Source organism: Bombina bombina, chromosome 1 (assembly GCF_027579735.1).
Source record: "Bombina bombina isolate aBomBom1 chromosome 1, aBomBom1.pri, whole genome shotgun sequence".
Taxonomy (NCBI): Eukaryota; Metazoa; Chordata; class Amphibia; order Anura; family Bombinatoridae; genus Bombina; species Bombina bombina.
The window spans coordinates 1,109,264,496-1,109,290,616 of NC_069499.1; the positions used below are offsets into that span (position 1 = coordinate 1,109,264,496).

The window sequence follows — 26,121 nt, forward strand, 5'->3', positions numbered from 1 at the left end:
CAAAAGTTGTTGAATTACTATTTTCATCTAAATCTTCAAAAAAAAAGCATTACATTTTTCTTTGAAGCAGCCCCATCCAAAGAAGTACTAGAGTCCTAGAGGAATTAAAGGGACACTGAACCCAATTTTTTTCTTTTGTAATTCAGATAGAGCAGTCAATTTTAAGCAACTTTCTAATTTACTCCTATTATCAATTTTTCTTCGTTCTCTTGCTATCATGATTTGAAAAAAAGGCATCTAAGCTTTTTTTTGGTTTTAGTACTCTGGACAGCACTTTTTTAATGGTGGATGAATTTATCCACCAATCAGCAAGGACAACCCAGGTTGTTCACCAAAAATGGGCCGGCATCTAAACTTACATTCTTGCATTTCAAATAAAGATACCAAGAGAATGAAGAAAATTTGCTAATAGGAGTAAATTAGAAAGTTGCTTAAAATTTCATGCTCAATCTGAATCACGAAAGAAACATTTTGGGTACAGTGTCCCTTTAACAACACTACAAGGAAGGGGCCCTGTCTCTGGGATGTCTCTCACTTAATATGACTACGATCACAACCTGTTTGTTAAGATGAACATCATGTGCTGTCACAAGATAGGCACAGGAGAAATAGGCTTGCTAAGACATGCAGTGAAATAAATAAGAGTGATACAAAAACATGCAATTAATAACCAGGAAGAGTGATATAAACATGCTTACAGAGATACCAAAAAAACATACTTATAGATACCAAAACAAAGAAATGAAGGGCTCTGTCCAGGAGTTACCATGAGCTTACAGAGTAAGGAAATAATCATGCTAAGCAACATAAATTTAAAAAACGTTCAATTATACAAAAAAAGTCCAACATGTATATAAACATACAAAACATTTTAAAACATATAAAGAGATAATTTAAATGACAAAATAACAAAGCACATTGGGTTGCCCCAGAGGATTCCTGACCTGTTCTCTGGTCTCTTGCAGCCGTTTTAGCTCTTCCTCCAGACGCAGAACATCCTCCTTGAGCTGCTTCTCTCTGCGCTGTGCATTCTGTAGTTCTCTCCTTGCCTCCTCCAGTTCCGCATCTCGCCTCTGTGCCACAACATCCCGCTGCAGGTCCAGGCTACGGGGCGCCTGCCAAGTCATTGGGTGCTCTAGAACTGAGATGAATAAGGTTACAGTCATGTTAGACCACTAATCATCTAATATTATAATCTCCCTTAGTGGCTTAACAATGGAAGCTAATAATCAATAAATGAGCAATCCAATCGGCTAAGTTAGTTTATAAAGCCAGAAACACATCTTTTACAGAATCTGTAGTATCACATTCACAAGCTGTATCAGGGCTAAACAGACTGAGTGTGCACGTGTAGCCTCATACTAATTACATTAAAAAACAAATTATGCTTACCTGATAATTTCCTTTTCTTCTGATGTTAAGAGTCCACAGCTGCATTCATTACTTTTGGGAAATAAGAACCTGGCCACCAGGAGGAGGCAAAGACACCGCAGCCAAAAGCTTAAATACTTCTCCCACTCCCCTCATCCCCCAGTCATTCTGCCGAGGAACAAGGAACAGTAGAAGAAATATCAGGGTTAAAAGGTGCCAGAAGAATATAAGGACGCCCCACAGAAAATGACGGGTGGGGAGCTGTGGACTCTTTCCATCAAAAGAAAAGGAAATTATCAAGTATGCATAATTTATGTTTTTCTTCTTAAATGGAAAGAGTCCACAGCTGCATTCATTACTTTTGGGGAAACAAAACCCAAGCTATAGAGGACACTGAATGCCAAGACGGGAGGGTACAAAAGGTGGCCCCTACTGAGGGCACCAGACCTGAACCTCAACCCCACAAAAAATCCCGCTTCAACCGAAGCCGAGAAAAAGGTTTTAAAGGAAAAGCCCCAATGACACTGACTCGCAGCTAGTCCAGAGCCAAACAAGAGACCACAAAACGGAAACTCAACTGAGCCAACAGTCCACCAAGAGACACCGTTGCCCACAGACGGTCCCCCACTAATCCCCCCCCCCCCACAAATAAAGGGGACACCAGCCGAAATCCTCAAAGGGATGAGGCAAAGGAGGACCAAGGAAACTGAAAGGTCCCTTAATACAAAAAGAACACCTCCAAGAGTGGGCCCAGCTCACAGAGACCCAAACGGACCCAAACAGGGAAGGAGACCACGCCTATACCAAGCGAAACCTGGGATACCACCGGGCACGGAGACAGAAAAGCCGTCTCCCCATCATCCTGCAAGCATGGACGCAACTAAGAGAGACAAAATTCTCCCAGCGCCAGTCCCTAGAACACAAAAGTATTCAAACGTGAAAAGCGTGTAATAGACCCAGACGAAAACCCTCAAGTTTGAAAACACAGAGTCCACAACAGGACGACACAAAGGAAGCTTGCAAAGAAAGGAAGCGGTCCTCAAGAAAACAGACTGCACAAAACAGCCCCTCGACAGAGGGCCCGCTCCAGGCAATCTAAGCCGCCGGACCTACTCACAGGTCCCTAAAGAGGGGAACACAAAGCCTCCATCGAGGCCCCCCGAGAAGGAGAGTATCCCTTCAGATACTTCAGAACCCGAAGGAAGAGTAAACTGGTACCGGAACAAGCGCAAGATGGTACAGCCATCCCCCTAGAGTACAAGTACAACCTGACTCTGAAAAACAGACAAGGCCATAGACCCAAGGATCTATCAAAACAAGACCCCGCAGTCTGACATGGAACTAGCAAGATTCCAGGTGGAACCAAGTCCACCATCCACTTCCCGACCAGGAGAAGCCCTTAGTAAAGACTTTGCTTCCCGAAGAAGCGAATATCCCCTAAAGAAAAAGGGGACGAAGCCAGAAGGACAAAAACCGCCCTCAAGGCCCGAAGCCACCGGCTAAAAGGGAGAAAGGATCCCCCGCAAATATCCTAGAAGGACCACAAGTAGTTCGCCTAACAGAGGCACAGTCAACCCATTTGCATGCAGAGCAGAGAATCCACGGGTACCCTGGAATGCGATCCTAAGGCGCATCAGAAGACTGTAATCCAGCGCCAGCAGCTGGGTAGAAACCCACCAGTCTAGAGGTGCAAGCCACCCATCTAACCCCAGATGATATGGGTTTCTCTGTGACAAGGAATATACTCTGATAGACCGAGACAACTCTGACCCGGTCAGGTAGACGACCAGCCCTGAGATCCAAAAAACCCAAAACTGGGACAGGAGCGAAGCCCCAGAAAGAGAAAGACTCAGGGAAAAAAAACAGGTCCAGGTACCTAAAAGTTCAGGCAACTATACCCTGGAACTAAACACCCCGACTGGCCAAAAACAGAATTTATGTTTACCTGATAAATTACTTTCTCCAACGGTGTGTCCGGTCCACGGCGTCATCCTTACTTGTGGGATATTCTCTTCCCCAACAGGAAATGGCAAAGAGCCCAGCAAAGCTGGTCACATGATCCCTCCTAGGCTCCGCCTACCCCAGTCATTCGACCGACGTTAAGGAGGAATATTTGCATAGGAGAAACCATATGATACCGTGGTGACTGTAGTTAAAGAAAATAAATTATCAGACCTGATTAAAAAACCAGGGCGGGCCGTGGACCGGACACACCGTTGGAGAAAGTAATTTATCAGGTAAACATAAATTCTGTTTTCTCCAACATAGGTGTGTCCGGTCCACGGCGTCATCCTTACTTGTGGGAACCAATACCAAAGCTTTAGGACACGGATGAAGGGAGGGAGCAAATCAGGTCACCTAAATGGAAGGCACCACGGCTTGCAAAACCTTTCTCCCAAAAATAGCCTCAGAAGAAGCAAAAGTATCAAACTTGTAAAATTTGGTAAAAGTGTGCAGTGAAGACCAAGTCGCTGCCCTACATATCTGATCAACAGAAGCCTCGTTCTTGAAGGCCCATGTGGAAGCCACAGCCCTAGTGGAATGAGCTGTGATTCTTTCAGGAGGCTGCCGTCCGGCAGTCTCGTAAGCCAATCTGATGATGCTTTTAATCCAAAAAGAGAGAGAGGTAGAAGTTGCTTTTTGACCTCTCCTTTTACCAGAATAAACAACAAACAAGGAAGATGTTTGTCTAAAATCCTTTGTAGCATCTAAATAGAATTTTAGAGCGCGAACAACATCCAAATTGTGCAACAAACGTTCCTTCTTCGAAACTGGTTTCGGACACAAAGAAGGCACGACTATCTCCTGGTTAATGTTTTTGTTAGAAACAACTTTTGGAAGAAAACCAGGTTTAGTACGTAAAACCACCTTATCTGCATGGAACACCAGATAAGGAGGAAAACACTGCAGAGCAGATAATTCTGAAACTCTTCTAGCAGAAGAAATTGCAACCAAAAACAAAACTTTCCAAGATAATAACTTAATATCAACGGAATGTAAGGGTTCAAACGGAACCCCCTGAAGAACTGAAAGAACTAAGTTGAGACTCCAAGGAGGAGTCAAAGGTTTGTAAACAGGCTTGATTCTAACCAGAGCCTGAACAAAGGCTTGAACATCTGGCACAGCTGCCAGTTTTTTGTGAAGTAACACAGACAAGGCAGAAATCTGTCCCTTCAAGGAACTTGCAGATAATCCTTTCTCCAATCCTTCTTGAAGAAAGGATAGAATCTTAGGAATCTTTACCTTGTCCCAAGGGAATCCTTTAGATTCACACCAACAGATATATTTTTTCCATATTTTGTGGTAAATTTTTCTAGTTACAGGCTTTCTGGCCTGAACAAGAGTATCAATAACAGAATCTGAGAACCCTCGTTTTGATAAGATCAAGCGTTCAATCTCCAAGCAGTCAGCTGGAGTGAGACCAGATTCGGATGTTCGAACGGACCTTGAACAAGAAGGTCTCGTCTCAAAGGTAGCTTCCATGGTGGAGCCGATGACATATTCACCAGATCTGCATACCAAGTCCTGCGTGGCCACGCAGGAGCTATCAAAATCACCGACGCCCTCTCCTGATTGATCCTGGCTACCAGCCTGGGGATGAGAGGAAACGGCGGGAATACATAAGCTAGTTTGAAGGTCCAAGGTGCTACTAGTGCATCTACTAGAGTCGCCTTGGGATCCCTGGATCTGGACCCGTAGCAAGGAACCTTGAAGTTCTGCCGAGAGGCCATCAGATCCATGTCTGGAATGCCCCACAGTTGAGTAATTTGGGCAAAGATTTCCGGATGGAGTTCCCACTCCCCCGGATGTAATGTCTGACGACTCAGAAAATCCGCTTCCCAATTTTCCACTCCTGGGATGTGGATTGCAGACAGGTGGCAGGAGTGAGTCTCCGCCCATTGAATGATTTTGGTCACTTCTTCCATCGCCAGGGAACTCCTTGTTCCCCCCTGATGGTTGATGTACGCAACAGTCGTCATGTTGTCTGATTGAAACCGTATGAACTTGGCCTTTGCTAGCTGAGGCCAAGCCTTGAGAGCATTGAATATCGCTCTCAGTTCCAGAATATTTATCGGTAGAAGAGATTCTTCCCGAGACCAAAGACCCTGAGCTTTCAGGGATCCCCAGACCGCGCCCCAGCCCATCAGACTGGCGTCGGTCGTGACAATGACCCACTCTGGTCTGCGGAAGGTCATCCCTTGTGACAGGTTGTCCAGGGACAGCCACCAACGGAGTGAGTCTCTGGTCCTCTGATTTACTTGTATCTTCGGAGACAAGTCTGTAAAGTCCCCATTCCACTGACTGAGCATGCACAGTTGTAATGGTCTTAGATGAATGCGCGCAAAAGGAACTATGTCCATTGCCGCTACCATCAAACCTATTACTTCCATGCACTGCGCTATGGAAGGAAGAGGAACGGAATGAAGTGTTTGACAAGAGTTTAGAAGTTTTGTTTTTCTGGCCTCTGTCAGAAAAATCCTCATTTCTAAGGAGTCTATTATTGTTCCCAAGAAGGGAACCCTTGTCGACGGAGATAGAGAACTCTTTTCCACGTTCACTTTCCATCCGTGAGATCTGAGAAAGGCCAGGACTATGTCCGTGTGAGCCTTTGCTTGAGGAAGGGACGACGCTTGAATCAGAATGTCGTCCAAGTAAGGTACTACTGCAATGCCCCTTGGTCTTAGCACCGCTAGAAGGGACCCTAGTACCTTTGTGAAAATCCTTGGAGCAGTGGCTAATCCGAAAGGGAGCGCCACGAACTGGTAATGCTTGTCCAGAAATGCGAACCTTAGGAACCGATGATGTTCCTTGTGGATAGGAATATGTAGATACGCATCCTTTAAATCCACCGTGGTCATGAATTGACCTTCCTGGATGGAAGGAAGAATTGTTCGAATGGTTTCCATTTTGAACGATGGAACCTTGAGAAACTTGTTTAAGATCTTGAGATCTAAGATTGGTCTGAACGTTCCCTCTTTTTTGGGAACTATGAACAGATTGGAGTAGAACCCCATCCCTTGTTCTCCTAATGGAACAGGATGAATCACTCCCATTTTTAACAGGTCTTCTACACAATGTAAGAATGCCTGTCTCTTTATGTGGTCTGAAGACAATTGAGACCTGTGGAACCTCCCCCTTGGGGGAAGCCCCTTGAATTCCAGAAGATAACCTTGGGAGACTATTTCTAGTGCCCAAGGATCCAGAACATCTCTTGCCCAAGCCTGAGCGAAGAGAGAGAGTCTGCCCCCCACCAGATCCGGTCCCGGATCGGGGGCCAACATTTCATGCTGTCTTGGTAGCAGTGGCAGGTTTCTTGGCCTGCTTTCCCTTGTTCCAGCCTTGCATTGGTCTCCAGGCTGGCTTGGCTTGAGAAGTATTACCCTCTTGCTTAGAGGACGTAGCACTTGGGGCTGGTCCGTTTCTACGAAAGGGACGAAAATTAGGTTTATTTTTGGCCTTGAAAGACCTATCCTGAGGAAGGGCGTGGCCCTTACCCCCAGTGATATCAGAGATAATCTCTTTCAAATCAGGGCCAAACAGCGTTTTCCCCTTGAAAGGAATGTTAAGGAGTTTGTTCTTGGAAGACGCATCCGCTGACCAAGATTTCAACCAAAGCGCTCTACGCGCCACAATAGCAAACCCAGAATTCTTCGCCGCTAACCTAGCCAATTGCAAAGTGGCGTCTAGGGTGAAAGAATTAGCCAATTTGAGAGCACGGATTCTGTCCATAATCTCCTCATAAGGAGGAGAATCACTATCGATCGCCTTTACTAGCTCATCGAACCAGAAACACGCGGCTGTAGTGACAGGGACAATGCATGAAATTGGTTGTAGAAGGTAACCTTGCTGAACAAACATCTTTTTAAGCAAACCTTCTAATTTTTTATCCATTGGATCTTTGAAAGCACAACTATCTTCTATGGGTATAGTGGTGCGTTTGTTTAAAGTAGAAACCGCTCCCTCGACCTTGGGGACAGTCTGCCATAAGTCCTTTCTAGGGTCGACCATAGGAAACAATTTTTTAAATATGGGGGGAGGGACGAAAGGTATACCGGGCCTTTCCCATTCTTTATTTACAATGTCCGCCACCCGCTTGGGTATAGGAAAAGCTTCTGGGAGCCCCGGGACCTCTAGGAACTTGTCCATTTTACATAGTTTCTCTGGGATGATCAAATTCTCACAATCATCCAGAGTGGATAATACCTCCTTAAGCAGAGCGCGGAGATGTTCCAACTTAAATTTAAATGTAATCACATCAGGTTCAGCTTGTTGAGAAATTTTCCCTGAATCTGAAATTTCTCCCTCAGACAAAACCTCCCTGGCCCCCTCAGACTGGTGTAGGGGCATTTCAGAACCATTAACATCAGCGTCCTCATGCTCTTCAGAATCTAAAACAGAGCAGTCGCGCTTACGCTGATAAGTGGGCATTTTGGCTAAAATGTTTTTGATAGAATTATCCATTACAGCCGTTAATTGTTGCATAGTAAGGAGTATTGGCGCGCTAGATGTACTAGGGGCCTCCTGAGTGGGCAAGACTCGTGTAGACGAAGGAGGGAATGATGCAGTACCATGCTTACTCCCCTCACTTGAGGAATCATCTTGGGCATCATTTTCAGTGTCACATAAATCACATTTATTTAAATGAGAAGGAACCTTGGCTTCCCCACATTCAGAACACAGTCTATCTGGTAGTTCAGACATGTTAAACAGGCATAAACTTGATAACAAAGTACAAAAAACGTTTTAAAATAAAACCGTTACTGTCACTTTAAATTTTAAACTGAACACACTTTATTACTGCAATTGCGAAAAAGTATGAAGGAATTGTTCAAAATTCACCAAAATTTCACCACAGTGTCTTAAAGCCTTAAAAGTATTGCACACCAAATTTGGAAGCTTTAACCCTTAAAATAACGGAACCGGAGCCGTTTTTAACTTTAACCCCTTTACAGTCCCTGGTATCTGCTTTGCTGAGACCCAACCAAGCCCAAAGGGGAATACGATACCAAATGACGCCTTCAGAAAGTCTTTTCTATGTATCAGAGCTCCTCACACATGCGACTGCATGTCATGCTGCTCAAAAACAAGTGCGCAATACCGGCGCGAAAATGAGGCTCTGCCTATGATTAGGGAAAGCCCCTAGAGAATAAGGTGTCTAAAACAGTGCCTGCCGATATTATTTAACAAAAATACCCAGATTAAATGATTCCTCAAGGCTAAATATGTGTAATATATGAATCGATTTAGCCCAGAAAATGTCTACAGTCTTAATAAGCCCATGTGAAGCCCTTATTTACTGTCTGAATAAAAATGGCTTACCGGATCCCATAGGGAAAATGACAGCTTCCAGCATTACATCGTCTTGTTAGAATGTGTCATACCTCAAGCAGCAAAAGACTGCTCACTGTTCCCCCAACTGAAGTTAATTCCTCTCAACAGTCCTGTGTGGAACAGCCATGGATTTTAGTAACGGTTGCTAAAATCATTTTCCTCATACAAACAGAAATCTTCATCTCTTTTCTGTTTCAGAGTAAATAGTACATACCAGCACTATTTTAAAATAACAAACTCTTGATTGAATAATAAAAACTACAGTTAAACACTAAAAAACTCTAAGCCATCTCCGTGGAGATGTTGCCTGTACAACGGCAAAGAGAATGACTGGGGTAGGCGGAGCCTAGGAGGGATCATGTGACCAGCTTTGCTGGGCTCTTTGCCATTTCCTGTTGGGGAAGAGAATATCCCACAAGTAAGGATGACGCCGTGGACCGGACACACCTATGTTGGAGAAAAGCCAGACAAGAGGAATGGAGCATATCCAGAAAAAACAGACAGCGCAGAGAACTCAAAAGCTCCGACCAAATATAGGATCAGCGGTGCTAACCACTAGGCCAAATGATCCTGCACCCCTAGATAAGTCCAACTCTCCAAGGAGCAAGGCCAGAAGTCAAACGAAGAGACTGCACCAGGCCCCAGGACAACCGAAGGGATATCCTGAGAGGAAAGGCAAAGAATGACTGGGGGATGAGGGGAGTGGGAGTAGTATTTAAGCCTTTGGCTGGGGTGTCTTTGCTTTCTCCTGGTGGCCAGGTTCTTATTTCCAAGAAGTAATGAATGAAGCTGTGGACTCTTTCCATTTAAGAAGAAAATAGAGGTTACAAAGGTTTATTGTGTTTATGAAGCCTCATGCTAAGTCTATGTTTTTTCATAACATAATAAATCTTCGCACCTGCCTTTATAAAATCCTTCTGAAATAAGTAATCATTCTCTCACCCTATGTCACTTATTTTAAATTGTATGAGCTCATGTTGGAATGGCACTGACTTGGCAATATAGGCCAAAAATATGTTCGTATATGATATGTAAACTTCTTCAAATCCCACCAGAGATTTTCTATGGAGTTCAAGTCAGGTGACTTTGAAGACCACTGTAGAATCTTCCAGGACTTCTTCTGCAACCAAGTCTTGGTGGAATTTGAGGTATGCTTGGGATCATTGTACTGTTGGAAGGTCCAATGACGCCCACGTTTCAGCTTCCTCACAGACAGTGTGACGTTTTCTTCTAGGATTTCTTGATACTTCAATTAATCCATCTTGCCTTTCAAACGCTGCAGGTTTCCAGTGCCAGACGATGCAAAGTAGCCCCAGAGCATCACCGAGCCACTACCATGCTTAACTGTAGGCAGAGTGTTCTTTTCAGCGTATGCTTCATTCTTCTTCCTCCAGACATACCGCTGATCCATCGGGCCGAAAAAAAGAAAATTTATGCTTACCTGATAAATTTATTTCTTTTTTGACATGATGAGTCCACGGATCATCTTAATTACTAATGGGATATTCACCTCCTGGTCAGCAGGAGGAGGCAAAGAGCACCACAGCCGAGCTGTTAAATAGCCACTCCCTTCCCTCCCACTCCAGTCATTCAACCGAAGTTAGGAAGAGAAAGGAAAAGCCAAGGTGCAGAGGTGTCTGAAGTTTACATACACCACAACCTGTCTACAAGAACAGGACGGGCCGTGGACTCATCGTGCCAAAAAAATAAATAAATTTATCAGGTAACCATACATTTTCTTTTCTTTTTTAAGACACGATGAGTCCACGGATCATCTTAATTACTAATGGGATCCAATACCCAAGCTAGAGTACACAGATGATACGGGAGGGACAAGATAGGGAACCTAAACGGAAGACACCACTGCTTTAAGAACCCTTCTCCCAAAAACGGCCTCAGCCGAGACAAAAGTATCAAAATTTGTAGAACTTTGAAAAAGTGTAAAGAGAAGACCAAGTTGCAGCCATGCAAAGCTGTTCCACAGAAACTTAATTTTTGAACTCCCATGAGGAAGTAAAAGCCCTCGTGGAATGAGCCGTAACTCTCCCAGGAGGCTGCTGTCCAGCAGTCTCATATGCAAAACGTAAGATACTCTTCAGCCAAAAAGAAAGAAAAGGAGCCGTAGCTTTCTGCCCCTTACGTTTTCCTGAGAAAACCACAAACAAAGAAGACTGACGAAAGTCCTTAAGGGACAGTCAACCATAGAATTGTTATTGTTTTAAAAGATAGATAACCCCTTTATTACTCATTCCCCAGTTTTGCATAACCAACACTGTTATATTAATACACTTTTTACCTCTGATTACCTTGTATCTAGGAACCTTCTTCCAGCCCCCTGATCACATGACTGAGTGTTTATTATCTATTGTCTTAAATTTAGCATTGTTTTGTGCTAAATCTTAAATAACCCCCTGTGCCTGAACACAGTGTTATCTATATGGCCCACGTGTACTTTCTGTCTCTTTGTGTTGAAAAGAGATTTAAAAAGCCTGTGATTAGAGGCAGTCCTCAAAGGCTTAGAAATTAGCATATGAGCCTACCTATGTTTAGTTCAAACTAAGAATACCAAGAGAAAAACAGAATTTATGTTTACCTGATAAATTACTTTCTCCAACGGTGTGTCCGGTCCACGGCGTCATCCTTACTTGTGGGATATTCTCTTCCCCAACAGGAAATGGCAAAGAGCCCAGCAAAGCTGGTCACATGATCCCTCCTAGGCTCCGCCTACCCCAGTCATTCGACCGACGTTAAGGAGGAATATTTGCATAGGAGAAACCATATGGTACCGTGGTGACTGTAGTTAAAGAAAATAAATTATCAGACCTGATTAAAAAAACCAGGGCGGGCCGTGGACCGGACACACCGTTGGAGAAAGTAATTTATCAGGTAAACATAAATTCTGTTTTCTCCAACATAGGTGTGTCCGGTCCACGGCGTCATCCTTACTTGTGGGAACCAATACCAAAGCTTTAGGACACGGATGAAGGGAGGGAGCAAATCAGGTCACCTAAATGGAAGGCACCACGGCTTGCAAAACCTTTCTCCCAAAAATAGCCTCAGAAGAAGCAAAAGTAAAATTTGGTAAAAGTGTGCAGTGAAGACCAAGTCGCTGCCCTACATATCTGATCAACAGAAGCCTCGTTCTTGAAGGCCCATGTGGAAGCCACAGCCCTAGTGGAATGAGCTGTGATTCTTTCGGGAGGCTGCCGTCCGGCAGTCTCGTAAGCCAATCTGATGATGCTTTTAATCCAAAAAGAGAGAGAGGTAGAAGTTGCTTTTTGACCTCTCCTTTTACCGGAATAAACAACAAACAAGGAAGATGTTTGTCTAAAATCCTTTGTAGCATCTAAATAGAATTTTAGAGCGCGAACAACATCCAAATTGTGCAACAAACGTTCCTTCTTTGAAACTGGTTTCGGACACAGAGAAGGTACGATAATCTCCTGGTTAATGTTTTTGTTAGAAACAACTTTTGGAAGAAAACCAGGTTTAGTACGTAAAACCACCTTATCTGCATGGAACACCAGATAAGGAGGAGAACACTGCAGAGCAGATAATTCTGAAACTCTTCTAGCAGAAGAAATTGCCACTAAGAACAAAACTTTCCAAGATAATAACTTAATATCAACGGAATGCAAGGGTTCAAACGGAACCCCCTGAAGAACTGAAAGAACTAAATTGAGACTCCAAGGAGGAGTCAAAGGTTTGTAAACAGGCTTAATTCTAACCAGAGCCTGAACAAAGGCTTGAACATCTGGCACAGCGGCCAGCTTTTTGTGAAGTAACACAGACAAGGCAGAAATCTGTCCCTTCAGGGAACTTGCAGATAATCCTTTTTCCAATCCTTCTTGAAGGAAGGATAGAATCCTAGGAATCTTAACCTTGTCCCAAGGGAATCCTTTAGATTCACACCAACAGATATATTTTTTCCAAATTTTGTGGTAAATCTTTCTAGTTACAGGCTTTCTGGCCTGAACAAGAGTATCGATAACAGAATCTGAGAATCCTCGCTTCGATAAGATCAAGCGTTCAATCTCCAAGCAGTCAGCTGGAGTGAAACCAGATTCGGATGTTCGAACGGACCCTGAACAAGAAGGTCTCGTCTCAAAGGTAGCTTCCAAGGAGGAGCCGATGACATATTCACCAGATCTGCGTACCAAGTCCTGCGTGGCCACGCAGGAGCTATCAAGATCACCGACGCCCTCTCCTGATTGATCCTGGCTACCAGCCTGGGGATGAGAGGAAACGGCGGGAACACATAAGCTAGTTTGAAGGTCCAAGGTGCTACTAGTGCATCCACTAGAGCCGCCTTGGGATCCCTGGATCTGGACCCGTAGCAAGGAACTTTGAAGTTCTGACGAGAGGCCATCAGATCCATGTCTGGAATGCCCCACAGCTGAGTGACTTGGGCAAAGATTTCCGGATGGAGTTCCCACTCCCCCGGATGCAATGTCTGACGACTCAGAAAATCCGCTTCCCAATTTTCCACTCCTGGGATGTGGATAGCAGACAGGTGGCAGGAGTGAGACTCCGCCCATAGAATGATTTTGGTCACTTCTTCCATCGCCAGGGAACTCCTTGTTCCCCCCTGATGGTTGATGTACGCAACAGTTGTCATGTTGTCTGATTGAAACCGTATGAACTTGGCCCTCGCTAGCTGAGGCCAAGCCTTGAGAGCATTGAATATCGCTCTCAGTTCCAGAATATTCATCGGTAGAAGAGATTCTTCCCGAGACCAAAGACCCTGAGCTTTCAGGGAACCCCAGACCGCGCCCCAGCCCATCAGACTGGCGTCGGTCGTGACAATGACCCACTCTGGTCTGCGGAATGTCATCCCTCGTGACAGGTTGTCCAGGGACAGCCACCAACGGAGTGAGTCTCTGGTCCTCTGATTTACTTGTATCTTCGGAGACAAGTCTGTATAGTCCCCATTCCACTGACTGAGCATGCACAGTTGTAATGGTCTTAGATGAATGCGTGCAAAAGGAACTATGTCCATTGCCGCTACCATCAACCCGATCACTTCCATGCACTGAGCTATGGAAGGAAGAGGAACGGAATGGAGTATCCGACAAGAGTCTAGAAGTTTTGTTTTTCTGGCCTCTGTCAGAAAAATCCTCATTTCTAAGGAGTCTATTATTGTTCCCAAGAAGGGAACCCTTGTTGACGGAGATAGAGAACTCTTTTCCACGTTCACTTTCCATCCGTGAGATCTGAGAAAGGCCAGGACAATGTCCGTGTGAGCCTTTGCTTGAGGAAGGGACGACGCTTGAATCAGAATGTCGTCCAAGTAAGGTACTACAGCAATGCCCCTTGGTCTTAGCACAGCTAGAAGGGACCCTAGTACCTTTGTGAAAATCCTTGGAGCAGTGGCTAATCCGAAAGGAAGCGCCACGAACTGGTAATGTTTGTCCAGGAATGCGAACCTCAGGAACCGATGATGTTCCTTGTGGATAGGAATATGTAGATACGCATCCTTTAAATCCACCGTGGTCATGAATTGACCTTCCTGGATGGAAGGAAGAATAGTTCGAATGGTTTCCATCTTGAACGATGGAACCTTGAGAAACTTGTTTAAGATCTTGAGATCTAAGATTGGTCTGAACGTTCCCTCTTTTTTGGGAACTATAAACAGATTGGAGTAGAACCCCATCCCTTGTTCTCTTAATGGAACGGGATGAATCACTCCCATTTTTAACAGGTCTTCTACACAATGTAAGAATGCCTGTCTTTTTATGTGGTCTGAAGACAACTGAGACCTGTGGAACCTCCCCCTTGGGGGAAGTCCCTTGAATTCCAGAAGATAACCTTGGGAGACTATTTCTAGCGCCCAAGGATCCAGAACATCTCTTGCCCAAGCCTGAGCGAAGAGAGAGAGTCTGCCCCCCACCAGATCCGGTCCCGGATCGGGGGCCAACATTTCATGCTGTCTTGGTAGCAGTGGCAGGTTTCTTGGCCTGCTTTCCCTTGTTCCAGCCTTGCATTGGTCTCCAAGCTGGCTTGGCTTGAGAAGTATTACCCTCTTGCTTAGAGGACGTAGCACTTTGGGCTGGTCCGTTTCTACGAAAGGGACGAAAATTAGGTTTATTTTTTGCCTTGAAAGGCCGATCCTGAGGAAGGGCGTGGCCCTTACCCCCAGTGATATCCGAGATAATCTCTTTCAAGTCAGGGCCAAACAGCGTTTTCCCCTTGAAAGGAATGTTAAGTAGCTTGTTTTTGGAAGACGCATCAGCCGACCAAGATTTCAACCAAAGCGCTCTGCGCGCCACAATAGCAAACCCAGAATTCTTAGCCGCTAACCTAGCCAATTGCAAAGTGGCGTCTAGGGTGAAAGAATTAGCCAATTTGAGAGCATTGATTCTGTCCATAATCTCCTCATAAGGAGGAGAATCACTGTCGACCGCCTTTATCAGCTCATCGAACCAGAAACATGCGGCTGTAGCGACAGGGACAATGCATGAAATTGGTTGTAGAAGGTAACCCTGCTGAACAAACATCTTTTTAAGCAAACCTTCTAATTTTTTATCCATAGGATCTTTGAAAGCACAACTATCCTCTATGGGTATAGTGGTGCGTTTGTTTAAAGTGGAAACCGCTCCCTCGACCTTGGGGACTGTCTGCCATAAGTCCTTTCTGGGGTCGACCATAGGAAACAATTTTTTAAATATGGGGGGAGGGACGAAAGGAATACCAGGCCTTTCCCATTCTTTATTAACAATGTCCGCCACCCGCTTGGGTATAGGAAAAGCTTCTGGGAGCCCCGGCACCTCTAGGAACTTGTCCATTTTACATAGTTTCTCTGGGATGACCAACTTGTCACAATCATCCAGAGTGGATAATACCTCCTTAAGCAGAATGCGGAGATGTTCCAACTTAAATTTAAATGCAATCACATCAGGTTCAGCTTGTTGAGAAATGTTCCCTGAATCAGTAATTTCTCCCTCAGACAAAACCTCCCTGGCCCCATCAGACTGAGTTAGGGGCCCTTCAGAAATATTAATATCAGCGTCGTCATGCTCTTCAGTATCTAAAACAGAGCAGTCGCGCTTACGCTGATAAGTGTTCATTTTGGCTAAAATGTTTTTGACAGAATTATCCATTACAGCCGTTAATTGTTGCATAGTAAGGAGTATTGGCGCGCTAGATGTACTAGGGGCCTCCTGAGTGGGCAAGACTCGTGTAGACGAAGGAGGGAATGATGCAGTACCATGCTTACTCCCCTCACTTGAGGAATCATCTTGGGCATCATTGTCATTGTCACATAAATCGCATTTATTTAAATGAATAGGAATTCTGGCTTCCCCACATTCAGAACACAGTCTATCTGGTAGTTCAGACATGTTAAACAGGCATAAACTTGATAACAAGTACAAAAAACGTTTTAAAATTAAACCGTTACTGTCACTTTAAATTTTAAACTGAACACACTTTATTACTGCAAATGCGAAAAAACATGAAGGAATTGTTCAAAATTTACCAAATTTTCACCACAGTGTCTTAAAGCCTTAAAAGTATTGCACACCAAATTTGGAAGCTTTAACCCTTAAAATAACGGAACCGGAGCCGTTTTGAACTTTAACCCCTTTACAGTCCCTGGTATCTGCTTTGCTGAGACCCAACCAAGCCCCAAGGGGAATACGATACCAAATGACGCCTTCAGAAAGTCTTTTCTAAGTATCAGAGCTCCTCTCACATGCGACTGCATGCCATGCCTCTCAAAAACAAGTGCGCAACACCGGCGCGAAAATGAGGCTCTGCCTATGCTTTGGGAAAGCCCCTAAAGAATAAGGTGTCTAAAACAGTGCCTGCCGATATTATTATATCAAAATACCCAGATAAAATGATTCCTCAAGGCTAAATATGTGTTAATAATCAATCGATTTAGCCCAAAAAAAGTCTACAGTCTTAATAAGCCCTTTTTGAAGCCCTTATTTACAATCGTAATAAACATGGCTTACCGGATCCCAGAGGGAAAATGACAGCTTCCAGCATTACATCGTCTTGTTAGAATGTGTCATACCTCAAGCAGCAAGAGACTGCTCACTGTTCCCCCAACTGAAGTTAATTGCTCTCAACAGTCCTGTGTGGAACAGCCATGGATTTTAGTGACGGTTGCTAAAATCATTTTCCTCATACAAACAGAAATCTTCATCTCTTTTCTGTTTCTGAGTAAATAGTACATACCAGCACTATTTCAAAATAACAAACTCTTGATTGAATAATAAAAACTACAGTTAAACACTAAAAAACTCTAAGCCATCTCCGTGGAGATGTTGCCTGTACAACGGCAAAGAGAATGACTGGGGTAGGCGGAGCCTAGGAGGGATCATGTGACCAGCTTTGCTGGGCTCTTTGCCATTTCCTGTTGGGGAAGAGAATATCCCACAAGTAAGGATGACGCCGTGGACCGGACACACCTATGTTGGAGAAAAAGCAAATTTGATGATAAAAGTAAATTGGAAAGTCAATTAAAATTAAAAGTCCTATCTGAATAATGAAAGTTTAATTTATACTTGACTGTCCCTTTAGTCGCCTGCAGGTAAAAATTTAAAGCACGGACCACTTCCAAATTGTGCAGAAGTCTTTCCTTCTGAGAAGGAGGATTAGGACACAAGGAAGGAACAACAATCTCCTGAATAATGTTTCGATCAGAAACAACCTTAGGAAGAATCCTAATTTAGTATGTAAGAACTACCTTATCTGACTGGAAAATAAGATAAGGAGACTTATACTGTAATGCCGAGAGCTCTGATATTCTCTGAGCATAAGAAAAGCAACAAGAAATAAAACTTTCCAGATAACAACTTAATATCTAAGGAATGCATAGGCTCAAACAGAGCCCCTTACAGAACTCTGAGAATTAAATTCAGACTCCATGGAAGAGAAACTGGCATGAACACAGGTCTAATCCTGACAAAAGTCTGGTACCTCCGCCAGACGCTAGTGTAACCAAATCGACAAGGTAGATTTGACCCTTTAAGGAACTTGCTGATAAACCCTTCTCCAAACCTTCTTGGAGAAAAGACAGAATTCTAGGAATCCTAACTCTACTCCAAGAGTAGCCCTTGAATTCACACCAATGTAGATATTTATGCCATATCTTGTGGTAAATCTTTCTAGTAACAGGCTCACGAGCCTGAATCAAGGTCTCAATGACCGATTTAGAAAATCCACGCCTGGACGGAATTAAGCATTTAATCTCCAGGCAGTCAACTTCAGAGAACTAAATTTGGATGAAAGAAGGGCCCTTGAAGTAGAGGGTCCTACCTCTACTGAAGTCTCCAAGGTGGAAGAGATGACATGTCCACCAGGTCTGCATACCAAGTCCTGCGAGGTCACGCCAGGCAATGAGGATCACCGACGCCCTCTCCTGCTTCATTCGGGCAATGACTTGAGGAAGCAGAGCAAAATGAAGGAATAGGTATGCAAGAATGAAATTCCAAGGGTGTCTATCAGTGCCGCCTGAGGATCCCTTGACCTCGATCTGAACCTCGAAAGCTTGGCATTCTGCCAAGATGCTATGAGATCCAATTCCGGCTAACCCCATCTGAGAATCAGGCTGCAAAACACCTCCGGATGGAGTTCCCACTCCCCTGGGAGAAAGGTCTGCCTGCTCAGGAAGTCCGCCTCCCAGTTGTCCAACCCTGGGATGTGGATCGACTACAGGCAGCAAGAATGGGATACCTCTGTCATCAGTAAGGAACTCCTCGTTCCTCCCTGATTATTGATGTAAGCCACAGACGTTATTTTGTCCGACTGGAATCTGATAAACTGAACCAAGGCTAACTGAGGCCTAACTCTGGCTTAGTCCAAACCCCCTGAGCCCTTAGGGAGCCCCAGACTGCTCCCATCCTAGACGGCTGGTGTCTGTTGTCACAATCACCCAAGGCGGTCTGCGAAAGTATGTTCCCTGGGAGAGATGAGTCAGAGACAACCACCATTGAAGAGAATCCCTTTTCTCCTGCTTTATTCGAGGAGACAAATCTGTATAATCTCCAATGCATTGCTTTAACATGCTTAACTGCAGAGGTCTGATATAGAACCGAGCAAACGAGATGATGTCCATTGCCGCCACCATCAGCCCGATTATCTCCATGCACTGAGCCACTGAAAGCCAAGGAGTGGACTGAATGACTAACAAGTATCGATAATCTCTGATTTCCTGACATTCTGTCAGAAAAATCTCCATAGAAATGGAATCTATTATGGTTCCCAAGGAAGTTACCCTTGTGCTTAGGACTAAAGAACTCTTTTCTAAATTTACATTCCACCGTGAGATCGCAGGAAGTATAACACCATGTACGTGTGAAATCTTACTTGCCAAAAGGATGGCGCCTAGACTAGGATGTCGTCCAGATAGGGCGCCACTGCAATGCTCTGTAACCGAAGCACCGTCAACAGCGATCCCAGAACCTTTGTGAAAACTCTGAGAGCTGTGGCAAGACCGAAAGGAAGAGCCACGAACTGGAAGCGTTTGTCCAGAAAGGCAAACCTTAGAACTTGAGACGATTCTCGAGAATGGCACATGAAGGTACGCGTCCTTTAAATCCACTGTTGTCATAAATTGACCCTCTTGGATCAAGGGAAGAATGGAGCAAATAGTTTTCATCTTGAAGGACGGAACTCTAAGAAATCTGCTTAGACTCTTGAAACCTAAAAGGTGGTCTGAAGGTTCCCTCTTGTTTGGGAACCACCAACAGACTGGGATAAAAAACCCAGACCCTGTACCTGTATTAGAACTGGAACAATCACTCCCAGGTCTGAGAGGTCTCCTACGCAGTGTAAGAATGCCTCTCCCTTTGTCTGATCTGCAGAGAATCTTGAAAGCAGAAACCTGCCTCTGGGAGGAAAACCCTTTGAACTCCAATTTGTATCCCTGGGACACTATTTTCTATTGGTAGACAAAAAGAGGGCAAGTAAGGGCGCTAAAAGCTTAAGATACCTCTTATAAGCTGACAAATATTTGTAAAATATAAATGACCAGGAACGCTAAATAAAATGTATATACAAATTTAATAAACAGTCAAAAAATGAAAAGTTAAAAATCAATCAAACATATATCTCTAAAACATCGGGACCTCTCCCTGTATATCTATTGAAAGTGCACTGTGCCAATAAAACAAATATAACAATCTAAATGCCAGAGTGCGATAAAGTGGTAGAGACTGCATATATAGAAAGTTCACTCCTTAGGATATTGCCGTTATAGTATTAGCAAAGTCTCAGATTGTAGTTTTCGGTCTTATATAACTTAAATACGTCTGTACCTTATCTCAGATGTCTGGTATATTGTTTTACCCGTAGCCAGTCTGTGTCAGTTAGCCTTCGTGTGTGTTCCTCGAGGTTTCGGTGTCTGAAGTCACTATTTCCGACTCGGGGGCTCGTCTCTATCCGGCCAACCAGAAACCACTGTGAATTCCTGTAAGGTACTCCGCTGTTCTCCGAATATGAGTCGGCTCTCTATGGTCACAAATACAGTTGGAGATTGCTCTTAGTGCTGTGCACGCAACCTCTTTCCTACTATCCGCCAGGGGATATGAAAGTCAAAGTACAACCCGGGTTGATGGGTACTTTTCATATTGCAATATATTTTTAGATGGTTATATTTGTTTTATTGGCACAGTGCACTTTCAATAGATATACAGGGAGATGTCCCGATGTTTTAGAGATATATGTTTGATTGATTTTTAACTTTTCATTTTTTGACTGTTTATTAAATTTGTATATACATTTTATTTAGCGTTCCTGGTCATTTATATTTTACAAATATTTGTCAGCTTATAAGAGGTATCTTAAGCTTTTAGCGCCCTTACTTCCCCTCTTTTTGTCTACCGTTTACATTTAACAGAACAAAAGATCTGTTGTTTCAGTAAGGTGTTTGATACCTTTCACTTAGTGCACTACAACTTCACACCTCCCTACACTATTTTCTATTGCCCAGGGATCCTGAACATCTCGAACCAAAGCCTGAGCGAAGACGGAAAGTCTGCCCCCTACAAGATCCGGTCCCGGATCGGGGACATGTCCTTCATGCTGTTTAGATTCAACAGCAGGCTACTACAACTTTTTTTTTTTTTTTTGGTTGAAATTCTTTAAATTTCAAAAGTGATTATTTCCGTCAAGCCAGGTCCCAACAAGGTCGTCCCCTTGTAAGGAATCGCTAAAAGCTTAGAGACTTAGAGCATACATCCGTAGAACAAGGCTCTAACCATAAGGCTCTGTGAACTGGAACAGAGAAACCTGTTTGAGAACTTGAAGGGAAGAATTTGAAACAAATGAATTAGCCAATTTGAAAGCTCTTATCCTATCCTGGATCTCATCCAGGGGAGTTTCTGACTTAGTAGCATCAGACAACGCATCCAACCAATATACCGTTGCACTAGTGACGGTAGCAAAGTACACCGCTGGTTGCCATTGTAAACCCTGGATTTTTCTAATTTTTGTCCGTAGGACCTTTGAAAAATCCAACTATCCTCTAAGGGTATAGTAGTTCTCTTACCTAAGCTGGAAACTACTCCTTCCACCCTAGGAAATGTTTGTCCAGCCTCCTTAGCTGAGTCGGCTATGGGAAACATCTTTTTAAATATCCGTAGAACAAGGCTCTAACCATAAGGCTCTGTGAACTGGAACAGAGAAACCTGTTTGAGAACTTGAAGGGAAGAATTTGAAACAAATGAATTAGCCAATTTGAAAGCTCTTATCCTATCCTGGATCTCATCCAGGGGAGTTTCTGACTTAGTAGCATCAGACAACGCATCCAACCAATATACTGTTGCACTAGTGACGGTAGCAAAGTACACAGCTGGTTGCCATTGTAAACCCTGGATTTTTCTAATTTTTGTCCGTAGGACCTTTGAAAAATCCAACTATCCTCTAAGAGTATCGTAGTTCTCTTAGCTAAGCTGGAATCTACTCCTTCCACCCTAGGAAATGTTTGTCCAGCCTCTTTAGCTGAGTCGGCTATGGGAAACATCTTTTTAAATATAGGGAGTGCAGACTTTCATTCCTTATAATTTACTGGATGCACTAGGATAGATTACACCAAAAGTATCGGTGTCGCCCAGGGTAGCTAAAACCTCCTGAAATAACAAATGGAGGTGTTTAAGCTAAAAAACAAAGAAAAACAACCTCAGCATCAAATAAAGATATTATTCCATCTGAGTCTGAGAATTCTCTCTCAGATAATCCCGAAGTATCTTCCTCTTTCAGGTAACAGGGAAAATCCATTCGGAATAGCAACTATTGAATCAATCAATTTTCTATTTTCCTAAATGATTGAAAATAATTCCTCTAGAAATGTTTTCTACCTTGTGGGAAAAACATATAATGTATGAAATGCAGAGTAACTCCAGGTGGAGTGTGAGAGGAAGCGCAGGGCACTGCATGTGGGCCATAACATTTTGTTGGACACTATAGGAGAAATTTGTGGCATAGATTGACCATTGTCAACAGACTCCTAAACAGCAAATGCCTTAGAAGGAGTAGGTTCAGAAAATAGAGACATTTTTCAATAAAAATTTACTGTCTCTTTAAATTTTAAAAAGTAGCTTTATTTTTTGTGTGCTCTTGTTCCATCCTAAGTCACAAAGAATGAATTAAACAAATAAACAGTTGAAATTCTTATAATAAAGACTTACACCACAGTTAAAACTTGCTGAGGTGCCAATACTTAAATGCCATAAAACTTATTCACACTTAAAACTTCATGTTCCTATAGAGATCCGGAGCGCAGCTGTAGTGCATACATAAATGAAAGCATTTAGTACTGTGCTAGACCTCAAACATAGCTCCGCCCCTCGTGGGCGTGATAACACTCAACTGATTACTCATTGCAGTGAAGCCCAGAGATTGAAAATTGCCCCACTCAAAAATGGCGCCAAACATAACCCCGACCATCGTGGGCGTTACCACACACGCTCTCCCGGTCGCCATTATAATTTTTTAGAGATAAGCCACCGGGAGATAACTGAACTTTTCATTTTAAGCCTGGGGGCAAATAGTAGTACCACATCATATTGTCTTTGATGTTAGGTAGTACACCAAGCAATCAATCAGCCCTCCTGAGCCCTCTTGTCCAGCTTGGTCCAAGTGATTGAATACTTTGTTTATATAAGCCCCCAGATTAATCTCCTCCAGTGCCTGCTTATACTATGCTGTCACAGAATCCCTATATATATATATATATATATATATATATATATATATATATATATATATATATATATATATATATATATACATATATACTCTGTGTGTGTATATATATATATATGAGAGATATGTCCCAGTAAAGTGCTACACTTCCTCTGTCCTGAATCCTTTTTCTTCAGACAAAGAATAAAAAAGTCAGCACTTACCTTTAAAATCTGCCCGACAGCAGGGCAGCTCAGCAGGTTTAAGAGGTCCTCTCCCTCCCATAGCCCTGTGGATAAAGATAAACCCTGAGTCATCTTACTTAGGCTATCAGGATTAGGGCAGCATCAATGTATGGGAGGCGCAATGAGAATTATGTCCCACAAGTTCCCATTGCTTTAAAGCCACCAAAGCCCTATTGAAAAGACTACGGCTACACCCTAGGACAAAGCAGCACATCTTGCACTACTTTAAAAATAAACTCTTGATTGAAGAATCTAATCTAACACCTCACTTTACCTCTTCCTATCACTAACGTAGGCAAAGAGAATTACTGGAGTGGGAGGGAAGGGAGTGGCTATTTAACAGCTCTGCTATGGTGCTCTTTGCCTCCTCCTGCTGACCAGGAGGTGAATATCCCATTAGAAATTAAGATGATCCGTGGACTCATTGTGTCTTAAAAAAGAAATCCAGTTTTGTTTCATTGCTCCACAGAATAGAATCAAAAAACTTCTGTGGCTTATTTATATGATTTTGAGCATATTGGAGCAGACTTTTCTTGTGCTTTTGGGTCAGTAATAGCGTACATCTTGGAATTCTGGCATGGAAACCTTACTGTGCAATCTGAATCCTTAGTGCCTGTTGACACCAAGTCTTGCTGCAGGTCTTTTGCAGTCACTCAAGGATTTTTCTCAACCTGCCTTCTCAGAAATCTGGTTGCAGCTGTTGATAGCTTCCATTTTCTGCCCTGTCCAGGCACTGTAACTTTAAACTTGCAAACTATGCTTCCAACTGTGTCTCTAGGAATATCTAGTGCCATCGCTATCATTTTGTATTCCGTTCCTTGTTTATGAAGGGCGATGATCTCTTCTCTTAATGTTTTGGACCCTTCTTTTAACTTAGCCATATTTCTAACATGCAGTCAAACGTGACACTCAACAAATCCCTAGCCAGTTCAGGTATTTCATGTGTTCTAGCTCAAGCACACCTGGTGCAACTAATGAAACCCTTGATTAGATGCATTAGGTGTGCTGGAGACAACACCTGTTTTGCATATTTGTGCTGCTGTGAGGGATTCTATTCAGGCGATTGACTAATTTTGAGACTGCAGAATTCATTAAAAGAAGCATTTGGGGGAAACAACTTGAAGTATTCGTTGTGTTCAGATATTTCAAGAGGTTTTGTTTGATTTGTTCATTGCAAAGAGCTGAAAGTCTGTAAATTTTGACAAAAAACCTGATTTCCAAAGGGGGTTGAATCATGTTGATTACAACTGTATGTCTACAAAAAACAGAATTTATGCTTACCTGATAAATTACTTTCTCTTGCGGTGTATCCAGTCCACGGATTCATCCTTTACTTGTGGGATATTATCATTCCCTACAGGAAGTGGCAAAGAGAGCACACAGCAGAGCTGTCCATATAGCTCCCCCTCTAGCTCCACCCCCCAGTCATTCGACCAAAGGTTAGGAAGAAAAAGGAGAAACCATAGGGTGCAGTGGTGACTGTAGTTTAAATAAAAATCCTTCTTCTTCTTCCAATCCTTCTTGGAGAAAGGACAATATCCTGGGAATCCTAATCTTACTCCATGAGTAACCCTTGGATTCACACCAACAAAGATATTTCGCCATATCTTATGGTAGATTTTCCTGGTGACATGCTTTCTAGCCTGAATCAGAATATCTATAACTGACTCAGAGAACCCACGCTTTGATAGAATTAAGCGTTCAATCTCCAAGCAGTCAGACGTAGAGAAACTAGATTTGGATGCTTGAACGGACCCTGTATTAGAAGATCCTGCCTCATTGGCAGTGTCCATGGTGGGACAGATGACATGTCCACTAGGTCTGCATACCAAGTCCTGCGTGGCCACGCAGGCGCTATCAGAATCACCGAAACCTTCTCCTGCTTGATTCTGGCGACCAGATGCGGGAGGAGAGGAAACGGTGGAAAAACATAAGCCAGATTGAAGGACCAAGGCGCTGCTAGAGCATCTATCAATACCGCCTTGGGGTCCCGGGACCTGAACCCGTAGAGAGGAAGTTTGGCGTTCTGACGGGACGCCATCAGATCCAATTCTGGAGTGCCCCATAGCTGAGTCAGCTGGGCAAATACCTCCGGGTGGAGTTCCCACTCCCCCGGGTGAAAAGTCTGACGACTTAGAAAATCCGCCTCCCAGTTGTCTACTCCTGGGATGTGAATTGCTGAGAGATGGCAGGAGTGATCCTCCGCCCACCTGATTATCTTGGTTACTTCCGTCATCGCTAGGGAACTCTTTGTTCCCCCTTGATGATTGATGTCAGCTACAGTCGTGATGTTGTCCGACTGAAATCTGATGAATTTGGCCGCAGCTATTTGAGGCCATGCCTGAAGAGCGTTGAATATCGCCCTCAGTTCCAGAATGTTTATCGGGAGAAGCTTTTCTTCCCGAGACCATAAGCCCTGAGCTTTCAGGGAGTCCCAGACCGCACCCCAGCCTAACAGACTGGCGTCGGTCGTTACAATGACCCACTCTGGCCTGCGGAAACATATTCCGAGACAGGTGGTCCTGAGACAACCACCAGAGAAGAGAATCTCTGGTCTCCTGGTCCAACTGAATTTGAGGAGACAAATCTGCATAATCCCCATTCCACTGTTTGAGCATGCATAGTTGCAGTGGTCTGAGGTGTATCCGAGCAAAAGGGACTATGTCCATTGCCGCTACCATTAATCCGATTGCCTCCATGCACTGAGCTACAGATGGCCGAGGAATGGAATGAAGAACTCGGCAAGTAGTTAAAAGTTTCAACTTTCTGACCTTCGTCAGAAATATTTTCATTTCTACTGAATCTATTAGTGTTCCTAGGAAGGGAACCCTTGTGAGTGGGGACAGAGAACTCTTTTTGACGTTCACCTTCCACCCGTGAGACCTCAGAAAGGCCAATACAATCTCTGTGTGAGCCTTGGCTCTTTGAAAGGATGGCGCCTGAATTAAGATGTCGTCCAAATAAGGCGCCACTGCTATGCCCCGCGGTCTTAGAAGCGCCAGAAGGGACCCTAGCACCTTTGTGAAAATTCTGGGAGCAG

At 43.7% G+C, this 26,121-nt stretch overlaps 1 protein-coding gene across 1 annotated transcript in view; it reads right to left on the reverse strand.

Moving 5' to 3' along the window:
- TBKBP1 (TBK1 binding protein 1) overlaps positions 1 to 26,121 on the reverse strand; it is a 694,444-nt gene that overhangs the window by 419,537 nt on the left and 248,786 nt on the right. Inside the window, exon 5 of the mRNA XM_053697656.1 lies at positions 945 to 1,141. Within this exon, the coding sequence (XP_053553631.1) occupies positions 945 to 1,141 (197 nt within the window). The remainder of the gene's footprint in view (positions 1 to 944; positions 1,142 to 26,121) is intronic.